Genomic DNA, 17,969 nt, shown 5'->3' with positions numbered 1-17,969 from the left:
AAGTCATTCCTCAACATCCCTCCTCTGAAAAAAGCAGAGCATGTCATGGGACCCAATGTCTTGACAACTCGTTCCTTTCAAGTAGTTTTGACAGAAATGGGACTACCTATTCATCCAGCTCTGCTTTGTGCACATAGTCCAAAAGTAACGCCTTCAGTGGTTGTCACTGTGCTGCTCTTCTCAGCCTGGCCCTGGGGACAGGCTGTCTACGCTGGGTCACAGCAGCACCAGCGCCTGCTTTCAGGAGTAGCAGGTCCGCTTTGCGGTTGGACAAGCTGGCAGCAGAAGCAGCACCTGTATTCACATTACATTTCACTGTGGGACAGTCACACCAGGGCTCTTCTACGGTCCCCAAACGGCACCTGCTGCCTCTCCAGAAAGTCCTGTTGTACTGTATCTGTTACTGCTGTATGTGCGAGGTTAGAGGCAGCTTGGGATATACTTGCTTGTGCTGCAATTGTAACTGAGCATTATATATGCATCATAAAGCACTCCTTGCACTGCTTGGGTTGGAGCACAAGGGAACTTTGAGCCACCTCTGGTACAGGTGACAGAGGGAACATCAAAAGCATCTACCTTTAATTCCTGGTCCCAACCGAATGGTAAGCTGTTTGTTTTTTTTTTTTTTTTTTTTTTTTTTTTTTTTTTCTTGGGGGGAGGGACCACCTCACAAATAAACTGAACCAGTTCTCGTGTTCTCTTTCAGTGACTGACAAGATTATATCTAAGTGGCAGACCAAAAGTTTCTGTTGGAAGCAAAACAATGATTAGACACTGGTTAAGCTACTGAAGAACCAGAAGACAAAGACCACTCTCTTCACTGCCTCTAAAAATCCATTAGCACCAACCTCAATCCATTCTCTTGTGTTGAACTGTCCTCAAGCCATATGACTTACCCAGTCCTTCCACATTTCCTTCTCTCCCCGACATTTTCCATCTACCGCTCCTCATCCTCCTCTCTTTCAGGGGTCCTGGAAACAGCTGCACCATAAGCAATCACTTCGGCTTCAAACTCCTTTTTCAAAAGGCACTGGGACATGACATGACATTTTAGGAAAGGATCTGCTGTTTCCACACAGGTTACCAGACTGAATCTGCAACGGTCAGAATGAGCCTGTACTGTCCCTTCTTGGGAAGGGAACTGTCATAGTGGAGCAGATACTGAATGCGCTGCCAATGCAGAGCTGTCCCTTGGGATTAGCCAGCTTGCCCTAATAGCTCAGGGAAATCGGTGATTTTTGAAGAGAAAGAACCGATGTTGCTCTATAATCAAGTACTCCCACATTGCTCGATGACTTACTGAAAGTGAGAAGTAACAAACATCACTAATCATTGAAATTACTAGTTTATATTGACCTTTCAAGACAGGAAATTCAAGACTACCCACACAGAGTGGCAATAGATCAGGTCATGATGAGCGAAGCTTGAGCCCAAACAACTTATGGCTTTGTTAGGACTTGAGTCTACAACAACCAACTTACATCACGTTGAAGGTAGATATTTAAAGGAGGTTTATTGGGGCTAATACTAAATTCAAACAGCCACAAGTTCATTTTCCATGTTTACCACACCAACTGTTGACAGATCAAGTCTCAGTGGAAAGTCCAAATTTTCATTTCACCATGACTTCCTGAAACGTGACTACAGATTTCAATATTTGGCATTTGATCTTCAGAGAGAGACATCATGTTTAAGAACATTCTACCAAATACATTTAAATCATGACTCAAAACCAAAACAATTTGGAAGTTTTGAAACATAAAGCTGTTAGTATGAAATTAGCTTTTATTTTTTTTACCTCAAAATAAATGCACATTTATCATTTATTCAATTGAAAACTGAAAAAAGGGTATCTTAAACAAGAGAAAACCATAACAGAGCAAGTAATGCAAACATCCTCAAGTTCCTTCTCCTGCTATTGCCCAGCTCTGTTTGGCTAAAAACTCAAGCTTGATTTTTATTTTTTTTTTCATCAGTTTGGTCGATTAAAAGAAACACTTGAAAGCCCCCAAATTAGAAGTGGTATAAAACAAAACCAGGTACTCGTTCTCATCAGAATTCAGGTCCGTGTGTTGCCACACAGTTATATAAAACTTTCACTAAGTGTTGTACTAAATAGGATTTAGTAACCTCTTCTGCAGTTTAGCTCTTGATATCTTGGTAAGAGAAGTCAATGCGTAAGCATGTCAGAAGTCAACGCTATAGTGTAACTACAGTATAACTCTAACAGGGCTTCTAAATACTGTTCACCAGAGTGATGTCTTATAGTTGAATTTCAGTTTCAGCAGGTACTTCAGATTTACCTGAGCAACATCATACACAATATATCTGGGAAGAATGTTAAGGAATAATTGCAGTTGTTGATATTAGTAACCCAGAAAAATCCTCAAAACACAGTCAAACTTCACCTTCAAACTTAAGTTAGCACACAGATGCCTGTGTGAGTAAGCAGTTGTAACAGCTCAAACCACAAATCTTTAAATTTGAATTTTCTTTGAATCTGGAAATGTTTTATACAATAGTTAGAAACAAGCAACTCACAGTCATATGGAGAATTAATGATGGTGCAGCAGGAATCCTGAGTGACAGGCAGGTGAACTGACTTAGATATGGGGCTGTAGCTCTTGAAGATTAATTTTTGTCAGCCAGAGCTATAACACAAAACACCTCTCTTGCTATCTAAGCAGTGGAGCGACGTAGCCTAGATGAACTCTGCAGTTACAGACCTGGCATCTACAATTATAATTGTAGTTCTATTGCTACCTTTCAGCACAAAGTCATTAATATCTTCTTAATTTCCCACTAAAAAATCCAAACTGGAATCACAGAGAAGAGCTCTACAATGGTTGGCAGTGCTTGCACATTCTATGACCGCACCATTTTATTTTTTCAGAAGACAGTCACAGCTTGCCTATTTGTTTCTCAATGCTTTAGGCCTCAAACTTACCTCTAATCCTGATTTTAGATTAAAAGCATCCCCATTAAACACAGCATAAAACAAAATGAATGCACATCATGTTACCTCAATTAGCTATAATTAACTGTATTATATTTTATCATCTGACCAAGACAGATGCTATATTTAAGAAAACTCAAGATAAACCCAGTATTGCTCAAGACAAAACCAGTATTGCCATGAGTTCTGTTGTCAAGACTGCTTGTAAGAGGAAAACAGCTTACTGAAAGAGAAGACAGTTTCTACACAACCCAGAGGTTGTACTAATGGGTTACTTGCTTCACTGGCAGTGAAGAGATTGATCTGGGACCTCAGACATCACTTATTCTTATGACCTCTTGTGAATGTTGAGCACATGTTCGTTTGGGGACACTTCTGCCTACAAAGAGCCTTAATGGCTACATCTGTGATGGGCACCTGAGGTTTACCTCAATATTTGCAAAGGGTCTGGGGAACACAAGAGAAGCTGTGTGATGAGAGACTCCATCAAGCCACAGTGCTGGCTCCCCCACCTCCTCCTGGCCAAGCTGGCCAGCCACAGTACCACAAGGAAGAAACCAGACTGCAGTGATGTGAAACAACAAGGTTGCATTCCCCTCCCCTTGTCCTGGCACATCTCTGGGCAAGGCACTACTGGGCACTGTCGCGTGGCCACTCCAATGCCCTCGGGTATCGAGTCCTGTTGGGACAACAGCTGTTTGCTACGTGTATCGTTTCCTTTTGTGCAGAACGACAATTTAAGTGTGACAACTGTGAAATCATCTCTCTTAGAGGAGAGACTCTAAATTGTCTGTGAGTACTCCAAAGCAGTTCTAAAAGAAACAAAACACACTGTGCCAAAACTCCTGACCAACATTAGCAAAGTCCTGCTAAACTCAGCCACACTCAAACACAGTGTGCAGCCAACATAATAGCAAAGGATACTCATTATACAGAAGACAAGTATCATTAATTCCCGTTGAGATCCCATTCCCTAAGGGTACCTCTACACCACCAAGGGTGGTAGTGGCTGTGGGATCAGGTGCAGTTTTGCCCAAGCCTAGAAAGGGAAAAAACATTAGTTACAAATCTAGAAGGCAAACACAGACTTTGCATGTAAAGAAAATGACTCAGCCAGCCAAATATTACCTCACATAATTTTCAAATGCTGACCAAGTGCAGAAGTATCTTAAAAAGAACACAAATGACGTAGTCTGTTTATTCAATTCAGCATCACCATACTTATTGTACTTGTACTCTGCTACATTAAAAGTGAGAATTTTAGACTTTGGGCTGTTAGTTGTCTAGTCTGCATGATCAAAGCTAAAACAGACCAGACTTACAGCTCTCATACCCTAGGTCCATTAATGAAAATATGCACATTGCAGCATTTTCAGGGAACAAACCATTTCTTATTCTCTCTAAACTCTTCAATACAAACCTGATTTGACATCCATAATAGTGTGAGTAGTATGTATTGAAAAAGATGCTAAATCACATTTTATTCTATTTTAGGGAACTGATTTTTTAAGCCTCTCAAAATGAACAGTTTAAGAAAAGCCACTCATTACTGCATGTTACTGTTCTCTGCTCTCCCATCTCAGTACAGAAGACAGTCATGATTACCATTTCTTTTGCTTGAATTAGAGAGCTAAGTCTTCCCTCTCATCTTTTTTTTCAGTGCAATATCCTGATACTTCTTGCAGATAGAAATGTAATGAGAACAGCTGTTCCATCTGAACTTTTATTCTTAGATTTTCCCTTCTCTCCAAACTTCTAAGGTACTTTGAAAGCTAAACAATTATTCTTCTGATCTATCAAACCTCTCATCTTCCCATTTTTCTTCTAAAATACATAGTATTGCTATGATGAAAGCAACTGAGAAGTTGGAGAACGCACCTGACATTTTCTGTTGTGTAATACGAAATGAAAGTTTCCTCCTGAACTTCAGGCAACACATTAACTTCAGTCTTAACATTCCAAGTGTACTATAACTCCCATCTCAATACACCGTATACACATACACAGATGCAACTATAGGGCAACATTATGCAAACTCTTAAAGGAAGTACAATTATGAAATTACTATATTTCTCTTCACTAAGCACAGAGCCACAAGGTGAGCTTGCCATCAATAACAAATTACCAATGACAACTACTAATGCTTACCTTTCACACTGTGTTTTCCCTTGGGCAATTTTGTTATGTGAGAAGCGTTCTTTAGCTCATACCTGGACAGCACAGAGAACACACAATAGAATTTTACGTTCATCTTAAACTATCTTAGTGAAAAATGTTGGTTGTTTTTTTTTTTTTTTGTGTGTGTGGTTTTTTCCAGGCTTCACTTTACAGTGAGTTAATATAATGTTAATTTAGATTCTACTTTTCTGTAACTCAACAGTCTTCCTTCTTTGTCTCAGTTACTAGTTTTAATGCAACAGTGATTTTTTTTTCTTTTGTCCCACCAAATAGCTCTCATTTTAATAAGAAAGAAAACTTGTTTCTAAAGAAATACACAGTGCTCTTTCTTCACACTGAATAAAAGGCTTGCAATTTTAGCATCACCTTCTACCACAAAATATTGAGCATGTTTGGTGGCAAATACTCTTCATAAGTTACTTACATATTTCCAAGAGCAACTTCTCCCAGTAGTATTAAGCCTATGGGATCAGCTTGAGATGTGTGACAGTAGTTGGCACTCTTGGATACCATGTCGGCAAAATAGATGCCCTTCCCAAACATGTAGCCGGTCTGCAAGCAGCAAAAGAAGACGACGAAAAAAAAAAGAATAAAAAAGATTGGGTCATTAACACAAAGACAGCATTGAATCCACCTGGCTGGGCTCCCAGAGAGCAAAGCTGCAACTCAAGCTCTTGCGGACACCAGTCAGCAACTCACTCTGGACACACAGCATCGCCTGCATGCTGAAAGGTAACATTGAGCCCTCCCCACTCAGAAATTCTCCTATTTAGGTTGTCGCTGACAGTGGCCATGTCTGGGCACAGGGGTGGAGGCAGCCAGAGAAGCTGGCTGTTTAACGTACCACAGGAGCTTCAGGGGGAGCTATCCGGAGACCCTGTGAGAGGATACCAGCGAAGTTGGTGGTGCGGGAACCATGCCACAGCAGCTGGCGATTATGAAGCTGCTTAAATGGCTTGTAACGCTGACTCTCTCCTTCACGCTCAATCCTGAAGATCTTCAATTCAAAAAGGGATAGAAGAAAAAGAACAACCAAGCAAATAAACCATTACCTTCATGCAACTAATCAAATGAAAAAAAATCATCCAATCTGAAACATGCACTAATCTGCTGGGAAAATTCATCTGGATGGTTTTAAGTATTTGCAGTTTTCTATGTCATGCTAGCAAAAAAGAGGTAGCAGTGATCACACAGTACTTATGGATTACTTCCCTGCCTTTCCTTCTGCATTTTCATGAGACCATAGTTCTACAGAAAAAAATCATTCAATGAACTAAGGCTCAGTTTTAGAAGATGATTACTCCTCCACCTCCTTTTTGAGGCCCAATTAAATTAAAATAAAAACACACTCCCAAAGACATCTCAGTAAGCGTAGACTCCTCTTTGCCTGGACTTTCGCTGTTCTATTAAATAGCAATTGGTCTGTCAAACCATCCCTTCAACAAAGGAAACTAGTTAAGCTACCCAAAAATAAAAGGAAACTGCAAACAAGTCAAGTTAGTCCATCTTCACCAACTTAAACCCCAGTATTGCCCAGCTTACATCCACGACTTTGAGATCATATGCGTTGTGAGTAGCAGCATGAGTATTTTTCACATATTGTTTAATAATCTTGGCTTCTTCTGAATCTTTGTCAACAACCTGCAAAGAGGCAAACAAGGGAAGTTTCTTTAGCATACAAACTAGCAGGCTTCTTATAACATGATGACAACTGTCCTATGCTGCAAGTCCCCAGTTTTAGCCTCCTTTATCATTTAGGTGGAAATTTATTCCCAGCTAGAGAAGATGTACAGGTATACAAACAGCACTCAGCCACAGAATGTCTGAGACGGGAAGGCACCTCGGAAATTGAGGTGATTTCCAACTCCTCTGCTCAAAGCAGGGTTAGCTGGAGGAGGTTGCAAAAGGCTGAGCCCGGTCAGGCTTTCAACACCTCCAAGAATGGAGCCTCCGCAGCCTCGCTGGGCAAACTTTTCCAGTGTTTCACCACCCTCACAGTAAACAAACTAACAAAAATACCCAAACCAAACACCGTCAACAACAAAAGCTTTTTCTTTTGTTTAAGTACAATTTTCTGTATTTCAATTTGTGCCCATTGCCTCTTGTCACTGGATACCATTGAAAAGTGTCTGTCTCTGTCTTCTTTACTCCCTTTCCCTATCAGGTATTCATAGACATTGATAAAATATCCCCTGAGCCTTCTTTTCTCCAAGTTAAAAAGCTCCAGCTCTTTCAGCATCTCCTCGTACAACACACTCCCCAGTCCCTTAACCATCTCGGTGGCCCTTCATTGAATTCATGCTAATACACCTGTCCACTTACAGTTTAGGTAATCTGCTATACTCCAAAACATCAGGATACCAGCTTGTATTCACAGTCAGGCATTTACTTTGATTTCCTTTACCTTAATATCAGTTCTAAGTTTTTCATAGTTGATGTCAATCGGGTCTTTATCGCCATCATCATTTCCACCTCTGAGAAGGCTGTAAGCAACCTCAATATCAAGCAGGTTGTCCAACATCTGCACTTTAGCCTGAAGAATTTAAAGAGGTTCCTTTACTTGTGCCTTTGATACGTTCAGAATAATTCTGGAATAAGCCAAATTATAAAAGCATACACGAATCACGGGCCACACACTGCCATCTAACACCACTGCTTTTTTAATTCAATATAGATATAAATATATTAAAATATACACACAAATATATAAATAAATATAATATATAACATATCTTTTAATACTTTTACATATAGTTATTTGTATATGCATACACATACGCACATAAACAAACCAACAATTCTGAACAAGCTTAATCTCATGAAAGCGTGAGGTTAAAGTAAGTCTTAAAGCCTCACAAATTCTGTGTCTTAGATGTCTGATATCAGACCTGTTGCCTGCAAACAACATATTGTTTCCAGTCAATACCTGAATGTATTCCAAGTTATTTAGGAGAGGTGGTTTCTTCATCCCAAAGTCATGAGGAATCAGAGTATAGAAGCGGTTGGAGAGGTCCAAGATCTGGGATTCTGAACCACTGTCAGAAACTGCCTAGACAAGACAATAAACACCAAAGAAAATTACTGAGTAAGATTAAGTCTCCATAGCAATAGACACACACAAGATACTTGAGGACCAATACGCAGAAGCAGCAATACAAATAGCGTTAATGTTGAAACTCAGAACTAGAAAGGGCAATTCTATTTATTTGTTTTGCATTTAATAAGTCACAGTACTTGCACAGAAATACACAGAATTTCTGGTACAAGAAAAAATTAATGGGGATTATGCTTCTGGAAGGCAAAATAAAGGCTTCTGGATATGGAAGGGGTGCATGTCCTTGGCAAGGTTCTGGTCTACTCTAACAATTGAAGTAAAACTTCTCATATCTGTACTTTGCCAGGGAGCCCGTAACAAAAAATGGGGTATGGCAGTAGACTTTTGCAAGCTGTTTGGGCAATACTATGCAGTGATTCTTAGAATGATCCAGGTCATGTTGTGTAAATACAGTAATGTCATCAAGCCAGACCCTTTCCAGTGTCAACTTAACCTTTGTTCTCATCCTCTATCAGTCTTCTCTGGAGTGGAAACACCAGCTTACTACTAGATCAAGACATCGGCTTCATTTGCTCAAGTGCCATTTGTGTCTGGCTTAACCTGAAGTTTGTGCTACAAAAGCATGAAAGATGCAAGTACTGCCCTAACTGGTACAACAGTGAAGTGAATTAACTAGTTACTTGTGGAAGCCACGTCCTCTTCTCCAGTGAGAGAGCACAGATACACACAGCTCAGCATTCACCCCGCTCTGAGCCCAGAACAATTTCTAAATTCCCCTCTTGCTCCAACATCTTGTTCATGCTCACCTGCTGAACCTCATTAAGGATGGAATATGCGCTCTGGATCTGTCGCTTGCTCAGTTTTCCCAATGGCATCTTCTGCAGGTCAATCTGATGAAGAATTTAAATAATTAAAACAGGATTACACTACACTGAAACCATTGCAGCATTCCCTCTCTGGTTTCTAGGGAACTAATCTTTCCAACCTGGCAAGAATGACCACACAAAGAATGGAAACATTTCAGACTTGGTATTAATCTCTGTGGATTGAGGAATGATGTCAGAAGGACAATGCACGCGACTGAGAAGACATCCTATAAACAAAGGAATGCCGCAATAGGAAATTAAGCATGCATGCTAAGACAACACAAAAATAGGGTACTAAGCACCTGGCTAGAAGTTTAATATTGACCTGGTGTCAGATTGATTCCTTAGTCATTTAAGTAACCATACATTTCAGGCTGGCAAAGAAGCAAACTGAGTGAAATATGTCTTGTTCATAAGGCCATCTGTGTCTCTAGGTACAACGTAGATACCTTCTGCCAACTTTCCTCTACAATTATCAAGGGTCAAATGCAAAGAGGTTATATGATGCTCTGTATTTATTAATGAAAACTGAACCAAAAAAAAAAAAATCAACTAAGTTAAAAGTGGTGTCTTGGTTGCCTGCATTTATCCACTGATTTAATATATGTGTTGCTTTTGTTTGTGTATTGATGGATCTTGGGAGAGTTTCAGATTTGCATTAAATCCTTGCATAAGTAAGGACCATTTGAATGCAAAAACGTTTGGCAAAAGTCAAGTCCAATGGAGCCTTTTACAGAGATCATACATGCACCCTCTGGACTCCTGACAGCACTCACTGTACACACTGCAGGTCAAACTAGCCTTTACTTGACGGGTTTAAGATTCAGCTCAAGGACAGAAGAACCTATGAAACCATGTATATCATGTACTGTCTGCATAAGTTCCACATTATTTATTCACTACGGAGCTACGAAACCCAGCTGTATGCAGATGTCTGCAAGCTGACCTCAGAAGGCTCTTCCACGCTACAGAGACTGGTGTGAAAGCCCTGAAGTGGTTTTGTACAGAGATTTCCACCCCGTATTTGGCTTAGAAGAACTTTCACCTTTAGCTGCAGCTAAGCATACATAAAGCCAGATACTGTGAAAAGCCAAGATGGACTGTGAGAAAGAAGACAGGCTTCAAAACTTACCGTGTTTAAGGACATGAGAGTCACAAAAGCCAAGATTAATAACCTAATGAAAAATAACTTGCAATACATTTGTAGATCCCAAACTTTGGGGGCCAATACTTTACTGTTGAGTACCATTCATCCGTATTATCTAATTATTAGCTGAAAAATCATGAAGGACACGTAAAATTAAAATGGGCCATTTAACTTGGATGTGCAGAATGGCTGTGGACACCTATACTAACTGTAAGTCATATAAACCTACAAACGAACACATAAACACTAACACCTATAAATTAACACATCCCCCAACAATGTGATTGAGTAATACATCTCTTACAGAGCCCATATGCAGCCAAAGGGCTGGAGTTTGTGTCTCCTATGAGCCACGGTAGGTGAACAGAGCCCTGCAGAGCTAATGCACAGCTAAACTGCATCCAAAGCTTTACCATTAGATGCATCAAAAGAGCACAGCAGCCAAGGGGTTGGGTCTAAAACAACAGCACTGCAATCACTGCCAGTTGCACTGAAGGTAACATGAAGAATTAGCTCCGCATCACAGATGTGTGCACCAAGATTGTCATCAGAGGCAAGGGAGATGTTCGCCTTCCACCCAAGCAAGAGAAAACACAGCACCAGAGTAGACTCAGCCCTCTAACTAGCTGTTTCACGTAAGGCGATGACATAGATAATGGTAATAAACCCCTGTATGCTCGGTGAGGTAAAGCTCTTGAAATCTGAATTAGAAGCAGGAAGAGAAATGCATCAGATAAATCTATTGTTGTGTAACGGAAAGACTAAGAATTTGCTACAATTTTGGCAGAGTGAGGGTGCCTAGATGAAACAAAATTCTTAAGATCAGGCTGATTAAAGGAACCGAGAAGCCGTTTTTGGAGGATGCACAGAAACCTCTAACTAGGAAAAACATTATTTCCTCTAACGGAAAACAGCTGTTCGGCAGCAACAGTACAGGAAGATAAATCTAATAGGAAGACAGGCCCATCTGGAGTCCCAGGTCCCCCATAGATCCGCAGATGGTGTGAATTAACATAGTTTCAACAGAGTTCTACAAAATCAAATGACATCAGATGACGATCAGTTCAGAGTCTTTAGCCAGTTACAATTACAAAGAATTATTAATATTTCAGAAGGCTTTGATGTAAAGAACCACTGAAGATACAGGAGAACAATTAACCCAAGGTACTACAAAATGTTGGACAAGCCACCTGAAAGCTTTCAGATAAGCTGTACCAAATGGTGCAAAGCCTGGTCTCAAAAGTAGATACACAAAATAGATACAGAGAGCAAACAACAGCTGCTTCAATATGAAGTCTTAGGGCAGGATAACTAAGGTGGCTGAACTAAATCTGGACTTTGTCAAGGCACTTCATTAGTGCATGTATCAACTGGCAGCATTTCTCAAGTCTCAGCTGTGTGCTCATTTGCTATCTTAATTAGTGGTAGTGCTGCCCCCCTTCAAAATGTGGTTTACCACTCACAAAAACAGAAGTACCCCCAGCCTCACATCACCAGCAAATTGGTTATATGTGTTAATATTTTAAGAGCATTCAGTGAACAGTGGTCATAATGCACATGTCACTGGAGAAAATAAAAAAACAACAAGCAAAACAAAAAACAGACCAAAAAAAAAAAAACAAAACAAAACACAGAATGATTACTGATCCCAGGACTGGCAGATGAGTTCCTCATAGGCTTGTTAAATTGAAGACGCTGATACAGATATTCCCCACTGATGAAAAAAGAACGCACCCATGCAAGAAGGAGGACCCAGGGAACTACAGACCGGTTAGTCTCACCTCTGTCCCTGGGAAGGTATTGGAGCGACTCATTCTGGATGTCATCTCCAAACACGTTGAGGAACAGGAAGTTATTGGAAGTGGTCAACATGGATTTACCAAGGGTAAATCGTGCTTGACCAATCTGATAGCTTTCTATGATGTTATAACTGGTTGGCTGGATGAGGGGAAAGTCGTGGATGTCATCTACCTTGACTTTAGCAAGGCTTTTGACACTGTCTCCCATGACATCCTCATTAGGAAGCTGAGGAAGTATGGGCTAGATGAGGTGACAGTGAGGTGGATTGAGAGTTGGCTGTGGGACAGAACTCAGAGGGTTGTGATCAGCGGCACAGAGTCTAGTTGGAGGCCTGTAACCAGTGGTGTCCCCCAGGGGTCAATACTTGGTCCTATTTTGTTTAATATATTCATTAATGACCTGGATGAGGGGACAGAGTGTATCCTCAGCAAGTTTGCTGATGATACCAAACTGGGTGGGGTGGCTGACACCCCAGAGGGCTGTGCTGCCATCCAGCGTGACCTGGACAGGCTGGAGAGCTGGGCAGAGAAGAACCTAATGAGGTTCAACAAAAGCAAGTGCAAGGTCCTGCACCTGGGGAGGAAGAATGCTAGGCACCAGTACAGGTTAGGGGTAGACCTGCTGGGAAGTAGCTTGGAGGAGAAGGATCTGGGGGTTGTGGTAGACAGTAAATTATCCATGGCCCAGCAATGTGCCCTTGTCGCCAAAAAGGCCAATGGAATCCTGGGCTGCATAGGGAAGAGTGTGGCCAGTAGGTCGAGGGAGGTCATTCTCCCCCTCTACTCGGCACTGGTGAGGCCACAACTGGAATACTGTGTCCAGTTTTGGGCTCCCCAGTTCAAGAGGGACAGGGAACTGCTGGAGCAAGTCCAGCGAAGGGCAACTAAGATGATTAAGGGCTTGGAGCATCTCCCTTATGAGGAAAGGCTGAGAGAGCTGGGACTCTTTAGCCTGGAGAAGAGAAGGCTGAGGGGAGACCTTATTATGGCATACAAGTATCTAAAGGGTGGGTTGAAGGAGGATGGAGCCAGGCTCTTTTCATTGGTTCCAAGTGACAGGACGAGGGGCAATGGGCACAAGTTAGAACACAGGAAGTTCCGTTCAAATACACGGAAACACTTCTTTACGGTGAGGGTGACAGAGCACTGGCACAGGCTGCCCAGGGAGGTTGTGGAGTCCCCTTCCCTGGAGATTTTCAAGACCCACCTGGATGCAGTCCTGAGAAATGTGCTCTAGGCAATCCTGCTTTAGCAGGAGAGTTGGACTAGATGATCTCTAGAGGTCCCTTCCAACTCTGATAATTCTGTGATTCTGTGATGGTTTAAAAACTGCACGTTATCATAACTAAGTTACTACTTCCAGTGCTTGGCAAACTCTGGTCGGACTCTTGCCCTCATTTTAAGGCTGATCTAAAACTCACAATGACTTCTGGGAAGTATGATGCACCCCGGATTGCAAAGAACTTGTGTCTGGTGGTATAAGTATGATGGAGGGTAAGAAGCAAGAAACATAAATGTGTACAGTCACCTCAAATTCCACCATTGCTTTTTTCATGCTCTCCACATCAAAGATCATCTTAATAAGGTCTTGGATTGGCTTAGCAAGTTTTGATTTCGTCCCGGCACCTACTGTCAGTTTCCTGACAGCTTCTTCATCCTGGGAGGTAAAAATAGTATCAGAATTAGCAAAATCACAAAGGATAAAAGTAACAGGCTGGCTGCCATGGTAACAACTCAAAACCAATTTAGTGTATGCATACTATGACTAGCCTGAAGTTCATGGGGCGCGTGGGACATTGCTCTGACATTTTAGAACAAAGTGGGTTTAAAAAGCCACCTATTTAGAAATAACATCTGCCAAATTACTAAATAGGTGGCTCTGTAAAATGTAAGCAGAATTAAGGGAATAGGAACTCTGTGCATCTCTGTTTCACCTCAAGCAACAGTATTAATTACTTTTTCAGCAAGCTTTCTGCTATAGAGACCTTGATATGAAAAAACGACTGTTTACTTTGTTGCTTTTATGACAAAATAGAGATGTAACAACTAGTTTCACTAAGTTTTTGTAACAAAAAACTGTCATAGATGAGTACAGGAATCATCAATTAGGAGTAATACCTTCTAAATGCTTTCACGGATAGTGTTGCACCAATAAAGCATCTGCCAGATGCTTCAGAATATCACTGTACATTGCAGTGTAACAGATACTTTGCTGCTGCAATATTCAAATTTCCAGAAATAAAGCTAAGCATTGAGTACTTCACACTGAAAGATGACATTCTGTAATTTGGACACAGAAAAATGCAATGGCTTGAAGGCATGTTCTCCGGTATCTTCTGGTATCACTCAACTATTTCACCTGAAGATAGTTTAAGTTACAGGTATGCCTTTAAATAAACACACAAACCCACACTGCACTGGGCAGAAGGAAGAGAATTCCTATTTAGCTTAGCTGTCTAAATAGCCAAATCTTACTGACAATGAATAATTTCTCTTTCTCAGCCCGCTCAGTATGTGCCCTAAGCAGAATGCTGCATAGCAGTTGCTTCAGCATTTGGGAAGATTTCGGATGCAGAAGACAGATGAGAAGTATCTATTTTAAACAAAAGAAAATGGTGTTTTCAGACAGGACGTATGTGAAATGACTGCTGAATTAAGTTCAAGTTCACATCCTTAAAAAGTTACAGAGTAAACAGGAATGAGCACTAAAGGGACTTCACACCTGACAATGGAAAACTACTTAGTTTCCCAACACATCTATTTTAATGCATGACACTCATTGATATACCGCTCTCCTCCTGTAGCACAGAGAAGATGCAATAGTTGCACCTGCACTTCATTCCTCAGGTTTGTTAAATGTAAGTGATCCAACAGCAAGTGCAGAACAGATCAGCTATAGCAAAGCAGCTAAGCAATGCTCCACCTGGTATGGGGACATTTCAGAATTACCTGTCCATAATCTATTTCCAGCGGGTAGAATTTTTTTGGATATTTAGTGAAGTTCTTTGAATGCCAAGAATTGCCAGTTTTCTCCTCATACAAATTCAGGAAGTGTTCAACAGCATCTTCTTTTGATGGCATCTGCTCCAGCTTGTTACTCCCAATTACAGTGCCCACGCGACCCCAAGATCTGAACACCCAGTATCTAGAGAAGTGAAACGTGAGAAAAGAACAGACATGAGATACTCTGGCTCTACATCTCAGTCCAAATGCAACTGATCCTGCAACAATCATGCGACTGCATGTGAATCATCCATTTGCATACCATTAATTTTATGGAAGACATTCCCTATCAGCGACTCCAGGAGAGCAACAGAAGAACCACCACAGAGCATATGTCCAAGGACTGGTGTAAGAAAAATGCCCAGTGTTAACACACCAAACCTCCAGCCCGGAGGATAAATATGTGCACAGCAGGAGTAGAGAGGATAATATCTTTTCAGTCTTAATGTTTTGCAAATACAACTCTCCAGACTGTTGGGGTCATATATTTGAAAAACAAATGCCACGCATCTTTAAGCCTGTGACTCAAAGTCCTAGAGTTCAGATTTTTAGAGAAATCAAGTAATTCAAGTATTTGTTGGTATTACTGACACCACCTTGGGTGAGCTTTCATAGTATTTATAGTGATACAATCAATCAAGCTTCCCAATTTGTCAGGCACAAAACGTAGGCACTCCATGTACTGAATCACAGATCCAGTTACAAACCCCACGTACAAGAGCCAGCAACAAAAGCTTATTATGAACGTGGTAAAATATGATAAATCCAGAGCCAAACTAGGGTCATTGCTGACAGCCATTAGCTCCCCTTGATTTCTGTACATCCCTTATGTGCTCAGGGAGGCAGTTTCACTTTAAAGAACCCTCTCCATTTCTTTATGTATTCAGCAACGCAACCACTAGACAGCTCTGCCATGCGCCTGATGAGACTGGAAAGCTAAACATATGATCGTTCCCTAACCATTTCAGTGCATCTTGTTAAGCCTCAGGACTACATTGTGGCAGAATAACCAGAATCTGGTTTTATTTCCCAAGCTTACAGCTCTGTAACTAGAAGACAAGAGTAAGCTGGAAAATATGGGAAAGATTCCCAACACCACAGACTTTACATGTGGAGTCTTGATGTTTGAACAGAGGAATCTTCACCAAATTCTGCTTCTGTCCTTTCAAGGGCAGCCATCAGTCACAGAGCACTGTGGCCCTCCTGTTAGCCAATCATCCCAGACAACAACAATACGTGTCTCTCACCCCAGGATGTGGGAACGAACACTACCAGAAAGAATTCCACAAACTTACTCACCTCCCAACTTAGATTTTGTCAAAACCACAAAGAAATGTCTCCACACAGAGCAGAGACCTCCCCAGGCATCATTTGTTGTTTGGTTGTTTTGTGGGTTTTGTTTATTTTGATTTTACTCTACTTTGCTTTTGTAGATGCCAAAACTCCAGTATTTATTGGGAAAAAGTGAACAGAAATATTTCTAGTGAAAACAAAACTCACCTGTTCTCTCTGTCATCCTCTAGCAGCTGCAGTTTATAATAGGAATTTGTTCCTTTCACAATATCTACTAGGCCCAGGGTTGCACTGAAAATTTTTCCACCTTTTTCAAAAACATGAGCAGAATCCTCCAAACCTAATGATAAGAAACAAATTAGAACACAGAGGAGGTTACCGGTTTAGGTCTCCTTCCTACATTTGCACTTACCCAAACGTTTCATGAAGTACTGTGAATCTCAACAAAAATACCGCAAAAACAGTGACCATGTGCTCATTCAAAACTACTTGAAACGTGTTTTCTTTCTAATAAATTGTGACCACACACCTTTGGATACACTAGAGTGAACCTCAATCCTAACTAGAGGAAAACAAAATTGTAACTTTTGACAAAGGACCATCTAAAATCTAGTATTCAACACTGCATGACTGGCTGGAAGAATTCTCAAGAGAGATACAGCTCTGCAGGTGTTCACATTAGCAAATGGACTGAAAAACCAAAGTCTGGCCTTGGATACAGTGTGAGTTCTCAGAACAATGTCTGTGAACCACAGGTCTGGAGAGTGGCATCAGCTGCCCCCTGAAGAGCCTGGGGGCAGATGCTCATTCCAGACTGGTGGCATTTGCTAGCTGGACCTTTATTTACCCCACTGACAGAAGCTCCTGAAGCTGAACAACGTGCACTCCTTAGTTGAAGTGGTCCCTTTAAAAGTTTCACTAGAAAATCCTGCAATATTCAGCTTTGGATGTCAATTAATATCCTTCTTTTGACAGCAAGAAAAACTGGTTTAAAAATTCATGTTCCTTTTATGGAACCTTATTTTTGCAACATTTTGCAAATGATAACGCATCCTGAAGACTGTGTGTGGTGCAGGCACAGACATTGTTATCACTCACCAGAATCAGGATCTACTGCTGCTCCACCCTTAACCGTTAGCTTCATTTTCTTTTCAGACTTGCTAGGTCCTGCAGTGAAAAGAGAGTTAATTTTTTTCCTAGGCAGCCAACACAATCTGACTTGAATCAACATTTAAATTCTAAATTTGCATAATTATCACCCTAAGGAGACTTCAAATCAGATTCCCAGTATATGAGCACAATGACTTCAATGGCTTTTTTTACCTGGCTTTAGCAGCAAATTCACAGCCCCTACCCTGCCAATTAAATTAAAAGTAAGATCTCCCCAGATTCTATCTATCTCCTTGTTCTGGCCCCAAGAGGTGGGCCATATCATTTTTTCACCTGCACAGCAGATTAAAGTCACATTTGTGGTTGTGTTTATGTGGGATTTAAAAATCTCACAGGGCGTGGGGGGTGTTCAGGTCCCCTGGAGATGCTACTGCTGTGAGACAGTCTGGCAATAACATACCCAATTGTCGGAGAGAAACCTATGCTTAGAGGACATGGAGAACTGGTTCTGAAGACAGGCGAGCAGATCCAATAGTTTTGTTCACTGTCCAGCATTAATTTT

The 17,969-nt window shown here is 41.1% G+C and overlaps 1 protein-coding gene across 1 annotated transcript in view; it reads right to left on the bottom strand.

The window, feature by feature from the left end:
- Positions 1-1,767: 1,767 nt before the first annotated feature.
- PARP1 (poly(ADP-ribose) polymerase 1) overlaps positions 1,768-17,969 on the bottom strand; it is a 34,968-nt gene continuing 18,766 nt past the window's right edge. Inside the window, exons 11-23 of the mRNA XM_082481721.1 lie at positions 17,396-17,464; positions 16,505-16,637; positions 14,951-15,146; positions 13,530-13,658; positions 8,996-9,079; positions 8,061-8,183; positions 7,539-7,667; positions 6,677-6,775; positions 5,979-6,131; positions 5,559-5,686; positions 5,105-5,166; positions 3,881-3,995; positions 1,768-2,328 (exon numbers count right to left, since the gene is read on the bottom strand). Of these exons, the coding sequence (XP_082337847.1) occupies positions 2,247-2,328; positions 3,881-3,995; positions 5,105-5,166; positions 5,559-5,686; positions 5,979-6,131; positions 6,677-6,775; positions 7,539-7,667; positions 8,061-8,183; positions 8,996-9,079; positions 13,530-13,658; positions 14,951-15,146; positions 16,505-16,637; positions 17,396-17,464 (1,502 nt within the window). The 3' untranslated portion in view covers positions 1,768-2,246. The remainder of the gene's footprint in view (positions 2,329-3,880; positions 3,996-5,104; positions 5,167-5,558; positions 5,687-5,978; positions 6,132-6,676; positions 6,776-7,538; positions 7,668-8,060; positions 8,184-8,995; positions 9,080-13,529; positions 13,659-14,950; positions 15,147-16,504; positions 16,638-17,395; positions 17,465-17,969) is intronic.

This window comes from Vanellus vanellus (assembly GCF_965231255.1).
Source record: "Vanellus vanellus genome assembly, chromosome: 3".
Taxonomy (NCBI): Eukaryota; Metazoa; Chordata; class Aves; order Charadriiformes; family Charadriidae; genus Vanellus; species Vanellus vanellus.
Note: the sequence above shows the minus strand (reverse complement) of the source record. Positions and strands in the feature narration are given on the sequence as shown.